At 41.0% G+C, this 19,077-nt stretch overlaps 1 protein-coding gene across 4 annotated transcripts in view; it reads left to right on the top strand.

Annotated features, from left to right (window-relative positions):
- REXO5 (RNA exonuclease 5) overlaps nt 1–19,077 on the top strand; it is a 53,577-nt gene that overhangs the window by 1,041 nt on the left and 33,459 nt on the right. For 3 of the 4 annotated variants that reach the window (XM_055100129.2, XM_055100130.2, XM_008964463.5), the window contains exons 2-8: nt 6–145; nt 6,250–6,362; nt 7,978–8,104; nt 9,170–9,266; nt 14,762–14,902; nt 17,437–17,525; nt 18,817–18,932. In XM_055100129.2, coding sequence (XP_054956104.1) covers nt 6–145; nt 6,250–6,362; nt 7,978–8,104; nt 9,170–9,266; nt 14,762–14,902; nt 17,437–17,525; nt 18,817–18,932 — 823 coding nt within the window. Of the gene's footprint in view, nt 1–5; nt 146–6,249; nt 6,363–7,977; nt 8,105–9,169; nt 9,267–14,761; nt 14,903–17,436; nt 17,526–18,816; nt 18,933–19,077 lie in introns of those variants that run through there. The other variant, XM_034939906.3, reaches the window with a different exon arrangement.

Below are 19,077 nucleotides of genomic sequence, written 5' to 3' on the forward strand. Positions count from 1 at the left end.
CACAGCCATGGAGCCAGAGAGGGAAGGGACCGAGAGACACCCCAGGAAGGTCAGGGAAAGGAGGCAGGCCCCAAATAAGCTGGTCGGGGCAGCTGAGGCGATGAAAGCCGGTTGGGATCTCGAGGAGAGTCAGCCCGAGGCCAAGGTGAGCAACGGGGATCCCGAGCAGGCGGCCCTAGGCGGTTTGGAGCTCCCGGACCCTCGCCCAACCGCCGTCGGGGGCACTGGATTCGGGCGGGCTCTCCGCCCTGGCCTCTCCGAACCTGATCCCTGATCATTAAAATGGGAATGAGTGTAATACCACCTTCCTGACACAAGGCTGTCATTGGCTGTCACTGGGATAGTTAGTCGGCCGAGTGCGGTGGCTCATGCCTGTAATTCCAGCACTTTGGGAGGCCGAGGCGGGCGGATCACGAGGTCAGGAGTTCGAGACCAGCCTTGCCAACATGGAGAAATCCCCGTCTCTACCAAAAACACACACACAAAATTAGCCAGGCGTGGTAGTGGGTGACTGTAATCCCACCTACTTGGGAGGCTGAGGCAGGAGAATCGCTAGAACCCAGGAACCAGAGGTTGCAATGAGCCAAGACCACGCCATTACACTCCACTCTGGACAACAAGAAAGAAATCACGTCTCAGAAAAAAAAAAAAAAAAGAAAAAATACTGGGATAGTGGGCCGGGTGCAGTGGCTCACGCCTGTAATCCCAGCAGTTTGGGAGGCCAAGGCGGGAACATCATTTGAGGCCAGGAATTCAAGACCAGCCTGGGCAATATAGCAAGGACCCCATCTCTTAAAAAACAACAACAACAACAACAACAACAAAACTGCCTGTACATAATAGGAATGTTCATCGATATCCTGGGGCACAAAAATACAATTCCTTGCCCTCGTGCAGTTTACATTCCAGTAGGGCGGGGGTCCCCAACCCCCTGTGCACAGACTAGTACCTGCCTGTCCATGGGGTCCCCAACCCACTGTCCACAGCTGGCCTGTTAGGAACCGGGCCACAAAGCAGCAGGAGGTGAGCGGTGGCCGATAGAACGTTACCCCCTGAGCTCCACCTAGGCATTAGATTCTCATAGGAATGTGCCAAACCTATTGTGAGCCCTATTGTGAACTTTGCATACGAGGGTCCTAGGTGGCATGCTGCTTATGAGACTCTAATGATAAATGTAATGCACTTGAATCACCCCGAAACCATCCCCCCAGCCCTTCTCCCAGTCGGTGGAAAGATTATCTAACACGAAACCGGTCCCTGGTGCCAACGGTTGGGGACCGCTGCAATAGGGGAATAAAAAGGCTGATTATCCCTATCATCCTTACCATTTATTGAGAACTAAATATACTTCATTCATCCCTTCAGTCGTTCATTGGGCTTTTTTGTTTGTTTTTGTGTTTGAGACAGGGTCTCTGCTCTGCTGGACTCAGGCTGGACTACAGTGGTGTGACAAGGATCCTCCTGTCTCTGCCTCTTACAGGCATGAGCCACTGCACCCAGCTATTCATTGGTTTTTATTGTCTGCCATGTCCTGGGGCACTGACCTAGGTGCTTGGGGTACATCAGTGAATCAAGTTCACTGCCCTAGTAGGTCTTATATTCTAGTGGGCAGAGACAAATGATAAAAATAAGTTATAATATGTGAGAGGGGGATTAGGGATGTGATTTTTTTTTTTTTTTGAGGTGGAGTCTCCCTCTGTTGCCCAGGCTGGATTTGGCTCACTGCAACTTTTGCCTCCCAGGTTGAAGTGATCCTCCCACCTCAGTTCCACCAATTAGATGGGACTACAGATGTGTGCCACTGCGCCAGCTAATTTTTCTTTTTTTTGTAGAGACGGGGTTTTGCCATGTTGCCCAGGCTGGTCTTGAACTCCTGGACTTAAGCGATCTGTCCACCTTGGCCTCCGCAAGTTCTGGGATTACAGGCATGAGCCACTGCTTTTTTTTGTTTTTTTTCGTTTGTTTTTTTTTAAAGAGAGACAGGGTCTCCAACTCCTGGGATCAGGAGATTCACCTGCCTCAGCCTCCCATAGTGCTGGGGATTACATGTGTGAGCCACTGCACCCAGCTGAAAATTTTTTTTATTAAAGTGGGATTCCAGTTTTTTTGCCTATCAAATTTGCAAAAAAATATTTAATGTTTATGTGGTTAGTGTAAGGAGATTGACAATCACATATTTTGTTATGTTGAAACAATCTCAAACTTTTAGAAAAGTTGTAAGAATAGTATCAAAACCTCCCCTCAACCAACATTTGAAAGTAGTTGCTGACACAATGGTCTTTTTCTACCCACCCTCAAGATATTTTATTATATATTCTCTATAAACCTACATAATCACAATGCAACCATCAAAATTGAAAATTACCATGGATATATCATGACCATCTACTCCTCAGATGCCATCCAAATTTTCTGTAGTTGTTTGAATAACCCTTTTTAGCAATAAGATCCAGTCTAGAATTGTGTTAAATTTAATTGTCATGTCTCCATCAAACAGTTCCTTAGTCTTCCCTTGATATTCATGACTTTACTGCATTTGAATAATCCTGGGCCAATTATTTTGTTGAATGTCCCTTAAATTAGATTTGTCTGTTTCTTCATTGATTAGATTCAGGTTATATATCTTTAGCAGGAATATCACAGGAGTGATACTCTGCTCCCTTGCAGATTGTACACAATTTGATTTGTCCCATTATTGGTGATATTAACCTTGATAACTCGATTAAGATAGTTTCTACTAAAGTTCTCTAAAGTTATCTTTTTCTCTGTGTAATTTTCATTCTTATTTTTTTGAGACAGGATCTTGCTATATTGCCCAGGCTAGTCTGGAATTCCTGGGCTAAAGCAATCCTCCCACCTCAGCCTCAGTGTAGCTGAGGTTACAGGCCCAAGCCACTGCTCCCAGCTGTCTGTAATGTGCTTCCTCAAACACTTTGGGCTTATGCATTTACTTTTTTATCAGTATGATGAACTCAGTGGTACCTATTTTGTTCAGTGTGTTACTATCTTTTACTGGATTGTGATGCTTTAAATATCCAAGATTTTGTCATTAAGCTAGCTTCTGTGGCCTTTTGACATGACAGCATCATTCTTTGAGCATGTCATTACTTTCTGGCACAAGAAGATATTCCAGGCTCATATGTGCTTTCCCTGCCCCAAGCCTGGAATCAGTCATTTCTCTTAGGGTACCTGGTTCTTTTTAGTGTAGAATGATATTTAGATTTGGGTGCTATGGTGATGTTAATACAGATGCTTCTTCACTTAAAATAAGATTACGTCCCAATAAATCCATCGTAAATTGAAAATTTTGTAAGTTGAAAGTGTATACACACACACATACTTACATTTAAATATTTTTCTGTATTTTACTTATGTGAATTCACATCAGTATCTCCACTTTAATCCAAATCCAGTAATACAGGGTTCATTCTATTCATTCTAGTTTTCTCCTTTTTTTTTTTTTTTTTGAGACAAAAGTCTTGCCCTGTCACCCAGGCTGGAGTGCAGTGGCATGATCTCTGCTCATTGCAACCTCTCCCTCCCAGCGATTCTCCTGCCTCAGCCTCCTGAGTAGCTGGGATTACAGGCACCCACCACCACGCCTGGCTAATTTTTGTACATTTAGTAGAGATGGCGTTTGACCATGTTGGCTGGTCTCAAATTCATGACCTCAAGTGATCTGCCCACCTTGGCTTCGCAAAGTGTTGGGATTACAGGCGTGAACCACCGCGCCCAGTCCATTTTCACATTTGTAACTTCCTTCACTAACAATGAGAAACCCGACACCCAACATCTTCAGTATATTTGATCAATCCTTATTGCTGCCGCTGACCTACCCTCACACCCTCTTGACTCTGCTTAGGCTCTGTCACCCTGCACTGGCTCCATCACCTTGTACCAGGTCATCTTCCTTTGTGAGCACCCTCATCCTATGACAGGTGGCTGCCACCATCCCTCTCAGGTTTATACACTCATCCTGTTCAGGCTTTAAACCCTGCAACAGGCCACTACTGTCCCTCAGCATTGATGTCCTCCTTACCCTAAATAGTTTCTGACATCTGATGTCAGGACTCACTGCCCTCCCTTCCTTCCTGTATGGGTGACCTCCTTGTGCTGCTGAGGCTTTGACACCCCACACCAGAGCACCCTCCTGCATGAATGTCCTCAGCTTCTGCTCCTAGTCCTGGACTGTCTCCTCTACAGGACACCTTCCTCACCCAACTCAGGCTCTTGACATCCCATGCCTGGCAACCAGGGTTACTCACCGCCATATAGACTCCATCTTGCTCAGTCTCACCTTATTAATCTCATGTTTTTATTTGGTAAAAACAAACTGGCATATTCTTTCAGGAGTTCATTTGAACCAGGAATTGATCCTAAGAAAGTAGATAGATGTACAAAGGTGTCTGTACAAGGATGTTCATCATAATGTTGTTTGTAATTTAAAAAACCAGTGTTATCAATAGGGAATTTTTTTCAGATATATTATAAATTTTCAGGTAAATTTAGAAAATGGACTATTATTCAAGTATTAAAATTGATTTTTTTTAACTGATATGGAAAGATACAGCTTAAGTTCGGGAGTAGGGAGTTGGTTTCAAAAAAGAATGATTGATAAAATCCACTGCGGGCTGTATAGTATAGAGATACTATACATTCCAGTCTTGGTTCTATCATTCCAGTCTTGGTTCTATCATTTATCTGTCTCTCCAATTTATCTGTAAAATGGGGATGATAGTAGTACACACTTACAAAGTTGTGAGAATTAAATGATTTAATGCATGTAAAGTGATCAGAACTGTGTTTCGCTAATGTAAGAGTTTAACATTAGCTTAAGGCCATGGGAATACATTAGCAATAATATCTAATGTTTATTAAGTACTTATGTCAGGTACTAGCCTCAGTACATTGTACTTGAACTATTTCATTGGTCCTCCCAATTATTTAATGAGATAAAATTATAATTACTCTCTAGATGAAGAAACTGAGTCTTAGGCTATGGCACTGGTCCAAGATGATGATGATGGTCCAAGGCTATGGCACTGGTCCAAGCCTGGTGTTTGAACTCAGGTAGTATGACTCTAGGGCTTGAGCTTCTAACCGCTATGCTCTGCTGCCTCGGAGACCAAAACGAAAGTGGTGATTACCTCTAAGTTGTACTTTTATTTTAATTATCTCTGAGGTGACTTTTATTTTCATTTCTCTGTATCATTTATTTTACAATTCTCTGTTAATAAGTCTTTTGTAACAAACACGAATTACTTTATTAAACAAATATAGGCTGGGCGTGGTGACTATAGGCCGGGCGTGGTGGCTCATGCTTGTAATCCCAGCACTTTGGGAGGCTGAGGAGAGCAGATCGCTTGAGCTCAGGAGCTCGAGACCAGCCTGGGCAACATGGTAAAAACTCATCTCTACCAAAAATAAAAAAAAAATTAGCCAGGTGTGGTGGCATACATCTGTGGTCCCAGCTACTCAGGACACTGAGGCAGGAGGATCGCTTGAGCCTGGGAGGCAAAGGTTGTAGTGAGCAAAGATAGCGCCACTGTACTCCATCCTGGGTGACAGAGTGAGACTCTGTCTCAGAAAAGAAAAAAACAAGTATAAGTTCAAAGCCTTTTTAAAGGGTTTGGGAGCTTCGCTGAACTCTTGTTGCCCAGGGGATAAATTCTGATTCATTAGCTTAGGCCGCATTGATCTATGATCTGGCTCCTGCTTCCCTCTCCTCATACCTCCACTACTATGCAACATGCAATCCTGGCTCCTTGCCAAACCATACTACATGTTGAATGTGATGTTCCCTCCAACATGGCATTGTTTTCAAGGCTCAGCCTCAGTATTTTCATCTCAGTAGCCTTCCCCAAACTCTCTAACCCCTAAGGCAGTTAGACTCCTTGTTCTCATAGCTTTGTAATAGCACTTACCCACACTGTGTTGGAATTAGCTATTGCTTTCTCTCCCTAGTAGAATGGACTCTTTGAGAGCATGAATTATGTTTTATTTATCCTATTCCTAGCATGTAACCAAGTATCTATAATTCAGTTTTGTGTCAATAATAGTTACTTTATTAATAATGTCATACCCACCACATATTGTTATTTTAGACCATCATTTTTAATTAATTAGCACTTCCTTATGTTAGAATATACCTGTATGTTAAAGTAATCAGAAGCTAGAATAATTTAACTTGCTTTGTTGGTATTCTTCATAACCAATAATGGCTTGCTACGCCCTGATTAATCTTTGCAGAAAGCCCGCTTATCTACCATTTTATTTACTGACAACTGTGAAGTATCCCATGACCAGCTGTGTGAATTGCTGAAGTATGCAGTTCTGGGCAAATCCAATGTTCCAAAACCCAGGTATGAGATGAATTTAAATGGTGGATATTGACCAGCGGTTTCTTTTTTTTTTTTTACCTCTCCCAAGGCTCCATCATTCAAACCAGAGGTTTCAAACTGGCTTATCGACAGTATTTTTTTGCTATGCAGCATGTCCTGAATTTTTTATGATGGCTGCCAAGTGTTAATTCTGGAAATTCCTGTATAAAAATCTACATTTTCTTCTTCCAAAAACTCAAAGATGGCAGCTATCCCTATATTCCCACATGGCAATAATTTGTCAAAGCTGAGTGGTGGTCTCCCCCTTTATATGGCACATGTATACTACAATGTCCTACCTGGCCTGCTTCCCATATTTACAGTATCTGTCTGGCTACTATAGATATTTTAGTTTGTTTCCTGTGATGCAGACTCAGCTGAAATAACAATGATCTGTGAAGAATTCCAGTTAATCTTTTTTCTTTCTTTTACAAATAAAAGGCAAAGAGAGCCCAGGCATAGTGGCTCACAGTTATAATCCCAGCACTTTGGGAGGCCAAGGTGTGAGGATCACTTGAGTCCCAGAGTCTGAGACCAGCCCGGGCAACATAGCGAGACCCAGGCCCTACAAAAAAAAAAAGAGAATCTTACTGTTCTGATATTGTTGGTGCCATTATTAAGTGTCTTATGAAAAATATTTTGTATGTATGCAAATAATACACACGTCTTTCTGGGGGAGGTTGTTATGAATTGGCTAGCTACTTCGAGAACTATCTTCTCCATCAACAATTACAGCCATCAGTCTGTCAGTTTATCTAAAACTGTTTTTTTTTTTGGTAGGTTTTATGTCTCTGTTGCAACTACCCAACTTGGCCATTGTAGCCCAAAGCAGCCATACATAACACATAGACAAATAAGCATGACTGTAGTTCAATAGTCTTATTTACAAAAATGGGTGGAGCAGGATTTGACATTTTTTTGGTGGGGGATGGAGCCTCGCTCTGTCACCCAGGCTGGAGTGCAGTGGCACGATCTCCGCTCAATGCAACCTCCACCTCCCAGGTTCAAGTGATCCTCTTGCCTCAGCCTCCAGAGTAGCTAGGATTGTAGGCTCATACAACCAGGCCCAGCTAATTTTTTTGTATTTTTTTAAGTAGAGATGGGGTTTCGCCATGTTGCCCAGGTTGGTCTTGAACTCCTGACCTCAAGTCATCCACCTGCCTCGGCCTCCCAAAGTGCTGGGATTACAGGCGTGAGTCACCGTGCCCAGCCAAAACTGAATTTCTTAAAGCCAGCCATTTGATTCCCTGGTTTAGGAAGGACCGCAGAGTAGGTTGGTATCTTAGGGATGACTTTGTAAAGTGAGCTTAGTTCTGATTCCAAACAAACCTTAATAGGACTGTGAATTTAAATGCATTGCATTTTGCTTGGTATTTTACTGGATTTGAATACAACAAGTATTTATCTCTAGGGATCTTTATTTGAATTCTGTGCAATAATGGCTGTCTTCCAGTTCCAGGCAGACAGTGAATGGTGATAAATTCTATTAACTCTCACTCACTGCTTTTCCTGCTCCTTCTCCCCTATTTCCCCTCTATATGCCTGTAACTGACTTAAGGCCATCTGTCTTAACTGTGTTGGTTTGATTTCTTGGCAGCTGGTGCCAGCTTTTTCATCAAAACCACCTAAACAACGTAGTGGTTTTTGTTCTGCAGGGAATGAGTCAGCTACACTTTTACAGGTTCTATTTGGAGTTTGGATGTCTTCGAAAAGCATTCAGACATGTAAGTTAAGAACACTTTGTACTAGGGGCCGAGTCTGTTTTCCCATTCTGAGACTAATACATGTGTCAGGGACCATGCTCCTTGGCAACCTAACTGAACAAATAGTAGGGGATGTAGAAAGCAAAAGGACCTTAGAGGCCTCATGTAGATTTGTCTCTGATTTTCTTTGGAAATCTAGGCAAACTCTTATTCCCAGGTTATAATCTGTAGCTCCTAGGTTGATATTGTTCTATTTTATTTGGGCTATGGTGTTTTCAGAAACTGTAAAATATAATACAAGCTGAGTTTTCTACCTCTCTTTAAAAAAATCGCAAGATTGGGCACCCTTAAAACAGTATATGGAACTGAATAGCAGTTGTCATCTTTAAAAAGAGGCACCTGCTGTCCATTTTCCCGTAGCCTCTTCCATTTCCTAGAGACCCATTTCATCCATTTATTCCTGAAGGCATTTGAGTTGGTGAGCCCTAATTTAACCTCCCTGGGTCACCATTTGCTTTTTTGCTTTCATTTATTGAGCACTTCCTGTGTATCAGGCTCTCTATTAACCACGGACCACCTGCTACACGTATCATCTTTAATTATCACAATAGTCTTATAAAATAGATACTTTTTAATTTCCATTTTGTACATGAGAAACTGAGTAACTTGCCCAAGTTCCAGCTAGTAAGTGGTAGGGCTGAAATTTAAGCCCAGGTGAACCTGAAGCTGAAGCTCTCAACCTTTTTGCCGTGTGATACCATCTATTCTGATGGCAATGGCGTGCTTTCCAATGAAATAATAGATTTGGAAGAACTTTGAAAATACAAAGGGACTTTTCTTGTCTAAGTTGTATATTTCTGTAAAGTTTGTCTATTTTACAATATATAATCATAGGGATCAGTTAGTGTTGTGTGGCTTCATTTACTTAGTCACTTTTCTATATTAAGGAAACAGTTCTTATTTTAAAATGCTAACAATTACTGTCTAGAACTTTCAAAGCACTGAGGTGACAATAAAAGTCCAGGCCTTTCACAGTATTTTAGCTGTTTTCAACCATTTTTGTAAAACCTGTTAATATATTTTCAGAAATTCCGCTTGCCTCCACCATCATCTGATTTTCTAGCTGATGTTGTTGGGCTACAAACTGAACAAAGAGCTGGAGATCTGCCCAAGACAATGGAAGGTATAGCTATGATGCTGGTTTGATGCTTTGCTCACTCTAAAAGATACGGATATGATTGTAAGTAGGTTTAGCACAACAAAACTCAATTCTAACTAGCTTAAGCACAAAAACAATTTTTTTTTTTTGAAACGGGGGGTCTCACTCTTGTCACCCAGGTGTGAGTGCAGTGGCATGATCACACGGCTCGCTGCAGCCTTGACCTCCCAGACTCAAGCAGTCCTTCCACCTCAGCCTCCTGAGTAGCTGGGGAACTACCAGCACAGGCCACATCCCCAGCTAATTGTGTTTGTTTGTTTGTTTGTTTTGAGAAACGGGGCTCCACTGTGCTGCCCAGGCTGGTCTCAAACTCCTGAGCTCAAGTGATCTTCCCACCTTGGCTTCCCAAAGTGTGGGGATTATAGGCATGAGCCACCATACCTGGGCCACAAAAACAGTTTTTTTAAGGAAAAATGGGCAGGTACCCAGGGAAGTTAGATAGCAGGAACCACAGCCAGGGTTCATGCCTCAGAAACAATCTGGTTAGATAGCTAAGGATACCTGGGTATCACTGACATTGGACTCTTATGAATTACTGTGAATAATTTCTAAACTGTCACTGGGTCTTTGTACCCACCAGTGTACAGGTGGGAAGGAAGATCTTGCCTTTGACTAATATAAGGGATACCTGCTGATACTACTCACAGTGAAGAATAGGCAGGAGGTTTAGATACTAGCCAGCTGAAAGATTCATGATAGCAGTGTGTTTTTCAAACTGTGGGTTGTGTCCTATTAGTAAGTTATAAGTAATCTTTTTGGTTTTGCAGGGAGGTGAGTGATAGAGTAGTATAGGACTTATCAGAGTTAGTTGCATATAGTAAGGTTAGGTATTGTTCAATGATACTCTATTTTGTGTTCAGAAATAATTAATTGAATAATTGCACTGAGGGAACATGAAAAAGTAGTGAGGAGTAACTTGATTTCTTATCTCCTCTAGAAATGTGCTTGCATTATCCTCTGTCCTAATCCCCACTTCTAATTTTCTATCTTTCTGTTATTCTCTTCTTCTCATGGATGCCCATTTTTGATCTGCAGTTGTATTTGATTTGATTTGCACTGTATTTTAAACATCTGTGATTAAATCACAGAGTAATCATTATGAGATTCTAGGTTCAAGTAAAAGCATCACGTTGCAAAAGAAAAGATGTAATCAGGAAAAAGAAATTTGACATGTTTGAAGAGTACAGCTTGTTGGACGTGCTGAGAAGAATAGGAGGAGGTGGTGATGAGAGACAAAGCTGGAAAGGCAGATTAAAGCCATATCCTGCAGGCTTTGTTTTTATTTTATGTTTTATTTTTATATTCTGTACCAGCCACGGAGAGACAACCTACAGGCTTTGAATGTCATGCCAAAAGAATTTGGATTTTATTCTGTAGGCCTTGAGGAGCCAGAGAGGTTAGGGCAACTTCTCCATCCTCCTAAGTATTTCACTTCATTTTCCAGTGCTAAATATCAGAGTCCCCAAGGCATAGTCCCTCGCACTCTGATCTTCGTTAATCAGTCTTTCCTTCGGAGCATTCATCTGTTCTTGCCAAGTTTACCTATTAGTTTTCTTTGAATGACTCCTGTATCTTTATCTCTAGGTCTGATGCCCCAGATTGCAGGCCTGCATTCTCAACTGCCTGCTGAATATTCCAATTGCTATTTGGATATTCTACTGTCCTCAGTCATAACATAGCTAAATGCATTTTTCTCATCCTCAAATAATGGTCTCTTCATATTCCCTCTTGGTGTCATTTTTCTCTAAGACACCAGTGTTGAATTTTACAATTTTCTTTTGGCTCCCTATCCCCAAACTGTCTGCATGCCTAATTCCCTTTGCTCCTATAAATCTCTATTCAGATGTCAATTTAACAGAGACCTTCTCAGCTCATCCTATACAAAATATATGACAGTAACCCTTTTCCTGCCCCAATATTTCCTATACTTTTCTCCTCCTTTTCTTCAAAGCCCTTATCTTACCTGATATATTACATATTTATTTGTTTATTATCCATATTTCCAACTATAAGTTAAATGTCATGAGGAATTTTGTTGGTTTTGTGCATTGGGGAATTCCTAGTGGCCAAAACAGTGCCGGGTACATAATAAAGTTATAAATATTTAAATATTTTGCTGGCTGAATAATTTTTTCACCATGTTCTACCAGTTTTTCATGTATGTTTTATATATCCCTTTTTCTCCATAGCTTCCACTATCTTAATTCAGATGCTGTAACAACTTCTTTTTGAAACAGAGTCTCGCTCTGTCGCTGAGGCTGGAGTGCAGTGGGATGATCCCAGTTCACTGCAACCTCTGCCACCCAGGTTCAAGCGATTTTTGTGCCTCTCAGCCTCCTGAGTAGCTGGGACTACAGGCGTGCACCACCATACCAGCTAATTTTTGTATTTTTAGTAGCGACAGAGTTTCACCATGTTTGGCCAGGCTGGTATTGAACGCTTGGCCTCAAGTGATCCACCTGCCTCAGCCTCTTAAAATGCTGAAAGTACAGGCATGAGCCACTGCACTTGGCCTTTTTTCATCAACATTTATTTTAAGTTCCTGGGTACATGTGCAGGATGTGTAGGTTTGTTACATAGGTAAATGTGTGCTGTAGTGGTTTACTACACAGATCAGCCAATCACCTAGGTATTAAGCTCAGCCTCCATTAACTATTCTTCCTGATGCTTTACCTCCACCAACCCCTCTGACAACCCCAAATGTGTGTTGTCATGTGTCCATGTGTTTTCATCATTCAGCTCCCTCTTATAAGTGAGAACATGGTGTTGTTTGGTTTTCTGTTTCTGCATTTGCTGAGAATAATGGCTTCCAGTTCCATCCATGTCCCTGCAAAGGACACGGTCTTGTTCCTTTTTGTGGCTGCATAGTATTCCATGGTGTATATGTACCACATTTTTTTTATCTGATCTATCATTTATGGGCATTTGGGTTGATACCATGTCTTTTCCACCTGCACATATCTTTATAATAGAATGATTTATATTCCTTTAGAATATACCCAGTAACATGATTGCTGGATCAAATGGTATTTCTGCCCCTAGCAGATGCTCATAATTTTTTGGCCAGAATTACTGTAAAGCCCTTTCTAGCCTCTTTCTACTTCGCTTTCTTTCTTTCTTCATTTCTTTCCTTTCCTTTCTTTTCCTTTCCTTTCCTTCCTTTCTTTTCTTTCTTTCTTTCCTCCTTTTTTTTTTTTTTTTTTTAAATTTAGCTGGGCGCAGTGGCTCACACCTATAATCCCAGCACTTTGGGAGGCTGAGGCAGGTGGATCACCTGAGGTCAGGAGTTGGAGACCAGCCTGACCAACATGGAGAAATCCCATCTCTACTAAAAATACAAAATTAGCCGGGCGTGGTGGTGCATGCCTGTAATCCCAGCTACTCAGGAGGCTGAGGCAGGAGAATCATCTGAACCCGGGAGGCAGAGGTTACAGTGAGCCGAGATCACGCCATTGCACTCCAGCCTGGGCAACAAGAGCGAAACTCCGTCTCCAAAAAAAAAAAAAAAAAATTTAGAGTCAGGATCTCCCTCTGTTGCCCAGGCTAAAGTGCAGTGGCACAATCTAAGCTCACTGCAGTCTCAAACTCCTACATTCAAGCGATCCTCCTGCCTCAGCCTCCTGAGTAGCTAAGACTTGCAGTTATGCACTACCATGCCTGGCTAATTTTTGTTTTTGTAGAGACTGGGTCTTGCTCCGTTGCCTAGGGTGGTCTCAAACTCCTGGACTCAAGCAATCCTCTTGCCTTGGCCTCCCAAATTGCTGGGATTACAGGCATGCCATGCACCCAGCCTCTACTCCATTTTTTACAAATCTTTGAGGTTGATGTTTCTTAAAACACTGCTTTAATTACATCACTTCCGTTCTCAGGATCTTTTTGTGGCTCCCCATTACGTATTGAATGGTGGACGAAAGTTAATTATGCTCCTGTCTCAACTTTGTTTCCTATGCTCATCTCTTGCACAGACCTTTCTTTCTTCATTACTGGTCTACTGACAAACCAAGTTTACTCTACATTTCTGTCTTGCCTGGAATGCCCTCTTCTACTTATGATACTTTGGCTATTTTCTTTACAAGGATCAGCTACTCACTTAGGTCATCTTGAGCAAATATTGTTTGAAGAAGGATGTATGTGGGTAGAAAGCCAGCAGGAACCTAAGTGCCCCTAGTAAAAAGATTTTCTCCAACCCTTTCATAGCATCTACTTATCTGTGTATTTTCTTTTCTCTTCTGACTAGTCAGTTCTCTCTCTTTATATATATATATATTTTTTTTTTTTTTGAGACAGAGCCTCGCTCTGTTGCCCAGGCAGGAGTGCAGTGGCACAATCTCTGCTCACTGCAACCTCTGCCTCCCGAGTTCAAGCAATTCTTGTGCCTCAGCCTCCTGAATAGGTGGAATTACAGGTGCATGCCACTACACCTGGCTAATTTTTGTGTTTTTAGTAGAGATGGGGTTTCACCATGTTGGCCAGGCTGGTCTTGAACTCCTGACCTCAAGGGTTCCACCTACCTCAGCCTCCCAAAGTGCTGGAATTACAGGTGTGAGCCACTGTACCTAGCCCAGTTCTTTATATTTTTTAGTGAAAATCCTTAAAGCAGGCAGTCTGATGAACTTAACTACTTAAGATTTTCCCTCTGAGAGCATGTCTTGATAAGGAATATCAAGTCATTGGTCAATCTATAGATGATCTCTCTTGAGCCAGGTCATACCCTTAATCCAATCAGTAATGGTCCCTGGTTAAAGAACAAGCTTTTGCTGCTTAAATAGGTGGCTGAGGGTGGAGTATATTTAGCTAGAATGAACCATAAGGGAGAGACAAGCACTGTAAAGAACAGGTTGAATATACCAACTATCTGAATTCTGTCTTTTTTTTAAGACTCAATCTTTTCCTTTCTTGATCTCTGACACTCTATTGTGAAGTATATTCCTCCTCCTATCTCTTTATTGTTTTAGCTCATTTGGGACTTCATTTTCTCTGTGTTTTTTTGTTTGTTTGTTTTGAGACGGAGTCTTGCTCTGCTGCCCAGGCTGGAGTGCAGTGGCGCGATCTCGGCTCACTGCAAGCTCTGCCTCTCGGGTTCACGCCATTCTGCCACCTCAGCCTCCCAAGTAGCTGGGACTACAGGCACCCACCACCACACCCGGCTAATTTTGTTTTTGTATTTTTAGTAGAGACAGGGTTTCACCATGATAGCCAGGATGGATGGTCTCGATCTCCTGACCTCGTGATCTGCCTGCCTCGGCCTCCCAAAGTGCTGGGATTACAGGCGTGAGCCACTGCACCCTGCCTTTCTCTGTTCTTATAATTGTAATAGATTGCAAGCCCCTAAATGGTTGGGGCTGAGTTTTATACATCTTTTGATCTTCCTTGTGCTTAGCCTATACAACCTTAGGAGACATTTCTTCTAGGGTTCTTAAACACACATTCTAATATACGTTCAATTGTTTTTCTTTCAGAGCCTTTACCTTCTAATGCAAAAGCCGCCATCAACCTTCAGGATGATCCCATCATTCAAAAGTATGGCTCTAAGAAAGTGGGCTTGACCAGATGCCTTCTGACAAAGGAGGAAATGAGAACGTTTCACTTTCCATTACAAGGTTGGCTTAGGCTTACTCTGATATTGCTAACAATGTAAGAATATCTAACAGCTTATTTAAATACTACTGTTTGAGATTCATTTATCTGGCTGTTTTCTGAGTGGCTTATTCTTATTTCATCTTCTATTAATGAGGAAATATCTTCAGCACAGTGGTATCTCAAAGTGTGTGATGTATACCGTGATTGGCAAAGTGATGATTTTAGGTAGTACATGAATGTGACATTAAATAGCATTGAAATAATATTTAATAAGAAAGTTATTCCCTTTCCTTTTCATTCAGTTTTCTTTCATTTCTTCTTAATATATTAAAAACAGTCAGTATGTCTTTAACATTTTAACACTTTTCCAATACTTCTAATTCTCCTCCCACGCTGCCCCCGTATTTCTTTAACAAATAGAGCAGGTCTAGGCTCGGAGCCTTGGTCAATTATATAGCAAGAATTTAATAAAAGTACTTTGATTTCATTTTATTTTCTTTGTTACCTCCTAATTATAGCAATGATAATTAAATTTCCTTTTTTTAAAACAGACATAATTTAACATACCACACAATTCACCCACTTAAAGTTACAATTAAGTATTTTTTACTATGTTCACAGAGTTGTACAGCCATCACCACAATTTTAGAACACTTCTATCATCCCAAAAGAAACCCTGTATTATAATTTCCCTCCAACTCCCTGAGCCTTTGACAACCGTTAATCTAGTTTCTATATATAGATTTACCCATTCTGGGTATTTCCTGTAAGTGGATGTGCAATATGTGGGCTTTGTGACTGGCTTCTTTAACTTAGCATAATGTTCTCAAGCTTCATCCATGTTGTAGCATGTATCAGTACTACATGTATTTTCACTGCTTAATGATACTGCATTGGATAGACTGTTCATCAGGTGATGGACATTTGGGTTGTTTCCACTTTTTAGTTAATAATGCTGCTATGAATATTCAGGTCCAAGTTTTTTGTGTGGGCACATGCTTTCACTTCTGTTGGGTATATACCTAGGAGTATAATTGCTGGGTCATGTGACAACTCTGTGTTTAACCTTTTGAGGAACTGTCAGGCTGTGAAAGCTGCCGTACCATTTCACTTTCCCACCAGCAGCATACGAGGTTTCCAGTTCCTGCACATTCTTGCCAACATTTACTATTATCTTGTCTGAATATATCCATCCTAGTGGGTATGAAGTGGTGTCTCATTGTGATTTTGATTTGCATGTTTCTGTTGGCTGATGATTTTGAGCAACTTTTCACATGCTTATTAGTCATTTGTATAGCTTCAGAGAACTGTCTATTCAGATCCTTTGTCCATTTTTAAATTGGGCTGTATTTTATCATGGAATTATTGGAGTTCTTATTTTCTGGATGCATAAATTTTATTTTTTTAATTTTTTAAGTTGATGTAGGCGTGTTTTATAGGTGCCAGGCACCGTACTAAGTGCCTTTTTGTACATTAACTGGCAGTCCTATGATATATGAACTAAATTTTAACTCCATTTTATACATGGCTTTTTTCTCTATTTATTTTAACATTTATAACCATCTTTTTCTTGAGGTTGCACTACTGTCACATGAGCACGTAGTAAGGGCAGTACTGCTAACACCTATAAAACACCACTGATAATATAGATAAGGTAGGCAGCAAATATAGTGTCTGTGAGATTTGAGGCTGCCTTTCTTCTCTGGGATAGACCATCTTTTGATTCTTTTCATTGCGATTAGTTGGAAATTTCACAGTACCGGGAATCAGAAATTGGTCAAAGGTTTGCATAGCCCCCTTTGTTCCGTGTCAAACAAGATTTAGATGTTACCTTTACTGCTCCAGCCTCTGCCTGAAGGTAGAAATCTTCAACAATTCAGATGTTTTTGGGTTTTTGAACTAAATACGCATGGTTATGGACTCAGGGTTCACAAATAGAGGGAGTACCTTAAATCTATAGCTGAGCCTCTGTAGGAAATATGTGATTCCAGAAAATGCAGGCAAGGCTCTGAATAGATGTTTCAGAGGAATCTCACGGGTTGAGTTGGGTGGAGGGACACATATGGTGAATGTTACTTAAACTTTCTTCCTACTATGAAATCCTTTTAGATCTCCATTATGGTGGAATCTCATTCCTATTTTCTCTTCCTGTATTTAGGAAAGAAAGATGCCACATACAGTTATTTGCATACTTTATTCATTCTTTCTTAGTGCTGACATGGAAAGCGCCTAATGACTTTGGGTTTAGCCATGATTTAGTTATCTCTTTTCTCATGAGGAGGAAAAATTGTTACTTGGTAACTGCCAGGAAGTTCAAGCCCCAGAATCTCCTCCTAACAGCAAGCCTACATTATTCTTTCAATATAAAAATGAGTAGATGGAGAAAAACTTGAGGACAGAGATTGTATCTTATTTAGTCATTGTATTTCAAGTGTCTAACATACCAACATATCTGACTAAAATATCTAGTATTTTAGTTTTACCTGCTTGAATCTAAGAGTGATGTTTACCATCTCTATTCTAAAGGCAAACATTTTCTTCCTTTTTCTCCTAGGTTTTCCTGATTGTGAAAACTTTTTACTTACCAAATGTAATGGTTCTATAGCAGACAATAGTCCTCTCTTTGGACTTGACTGTGAAATGGCACGTACTACTTTTAATTTTTCAATTGGAGTGTTGCAAGCTGAGGTCTAGTAGAAAATGATTTCTTGAGTCTAATGCACTAATGAACGAATACATTCATTTCTAGTATTCTGTTTTAATAGCTGAAAGTAGGTCCTTTTACTCACACTTTAGAAAACTTAGATCTGTATTCCAGGATAAAGAATAAATATCACATAAGTGGCTGGGTGCAGTGGCTCACGCCTGTAATCCCAGCACTTTGGGAGGCTGAGGCGGGTGGATCATGACCATCCTGGCCAACATGGTGAAACCCCATCTCTACTAAAAATACAAAAAATTAGCTGGGCATGGCAGCATGCACTTGTAGTCCCAGGTACTCGGGAGGCTGAGGCAGGAGAATCGCTTGAACCCAGTAGGCAGAGGTTGCAGTAAGCTGAGATAGCGCCACTGCACTCCAGCCTGGCGACAGAGTGAGACTCGATCTCAAAAAAAAAAAAAATCACGTTTTCCAACTAGTTACTATGTTTAATCAGGTCTTTGCATATTACTAGAAGTTGATTCCTTATGTTTGAAGAAGTATTTTGTTGTTGCTGCCATGAGGACTTTGCCTTAATTGTTGGTTTGGCTTAGTTTTACACCTTGAAGATCAGAAATAGGATTTCCCTGCTTAAGTTCCCCTCGTGCTTTGCTTTATCTAATTGTAGTAAGCCTCTTTTCAAAGACAGTGCATCCCCTCTCAGTACTCAGGAAACAGTTTCTCAATTCTTAATAGAGTAACTAAGACCTAAAATTTGAGAATCTGACATATCAGGGTGTATATCCTGTCCTTGCCTGTTAGTGGCTATGTCACCTTAGACAAATACCCCTAACCTATCAGCCTCGGCTTCTCCCTCTGTGAAGTGGGGGTAATAATAAAGCCTACCTCAAAAGGTAATTATGAGAGTGGCATATATAAAATTCTTAGTACAGCACTAGCTGATAATAGAATGGGCTTCATAAAAATTACCTATTAGTGGTATTTAGCATAATACTGGATATAGTACACACTCCATAAATGGTAGATACAATTATTAATATTATTTGCATTCATCTTCTTTGTGCAGACTACACTGTGTTGATCCTCTTAAGTGTAACATTCAGCAGCCTGCCCAGCTTTAATTTCACTCACACTAGATCCTCTAGAAAGCAAGTTTGTGCCATTGCTGCAGGGACCCTGGTAGATTACAGTAGATGGCAGTTGACATAGTGTAAATAGTAAGAAGAAGCAATAACTTCCACAGTTCAGCAGCCTGACTACATGTTGGTCTTTCAGTGCCTCACATCCAAGGGGAGAGAGCTAACACGCATCTCACTGGTTGCTGAAGGAGGCTGCTGTGTTATGGATGAACTGGTCAAACCTGAAAACAAGATTCTGGACTACCTCACCAGGTATTTTTCACCTTGCCTGCAGCTCTTCTAAGAGCTATCGGGCTAGAATGGAATAATACTTAAGAATGGCCCACAGCTTCAGTTTAGTTAGGTTTTATCTACTTAAATATTATCAAAGGTTAGGGCATCACATAGGTATATTTTA

The sequence above is a fragment of the Pan paniscus genome, chromosome 18 (assembly GCF_029289425.2).
Source record: "Pan paniscus chromosome 18, NHGRI_mPanPan1-v2.0_pri, whole genome shotgun sequence".
In the NCBI taxonomy this organism is placed as follows: Eukaryota; Metazoa; Chordata; class Mammalia; order Primates; family Hominidae; genus Pan; species Pan paniscus.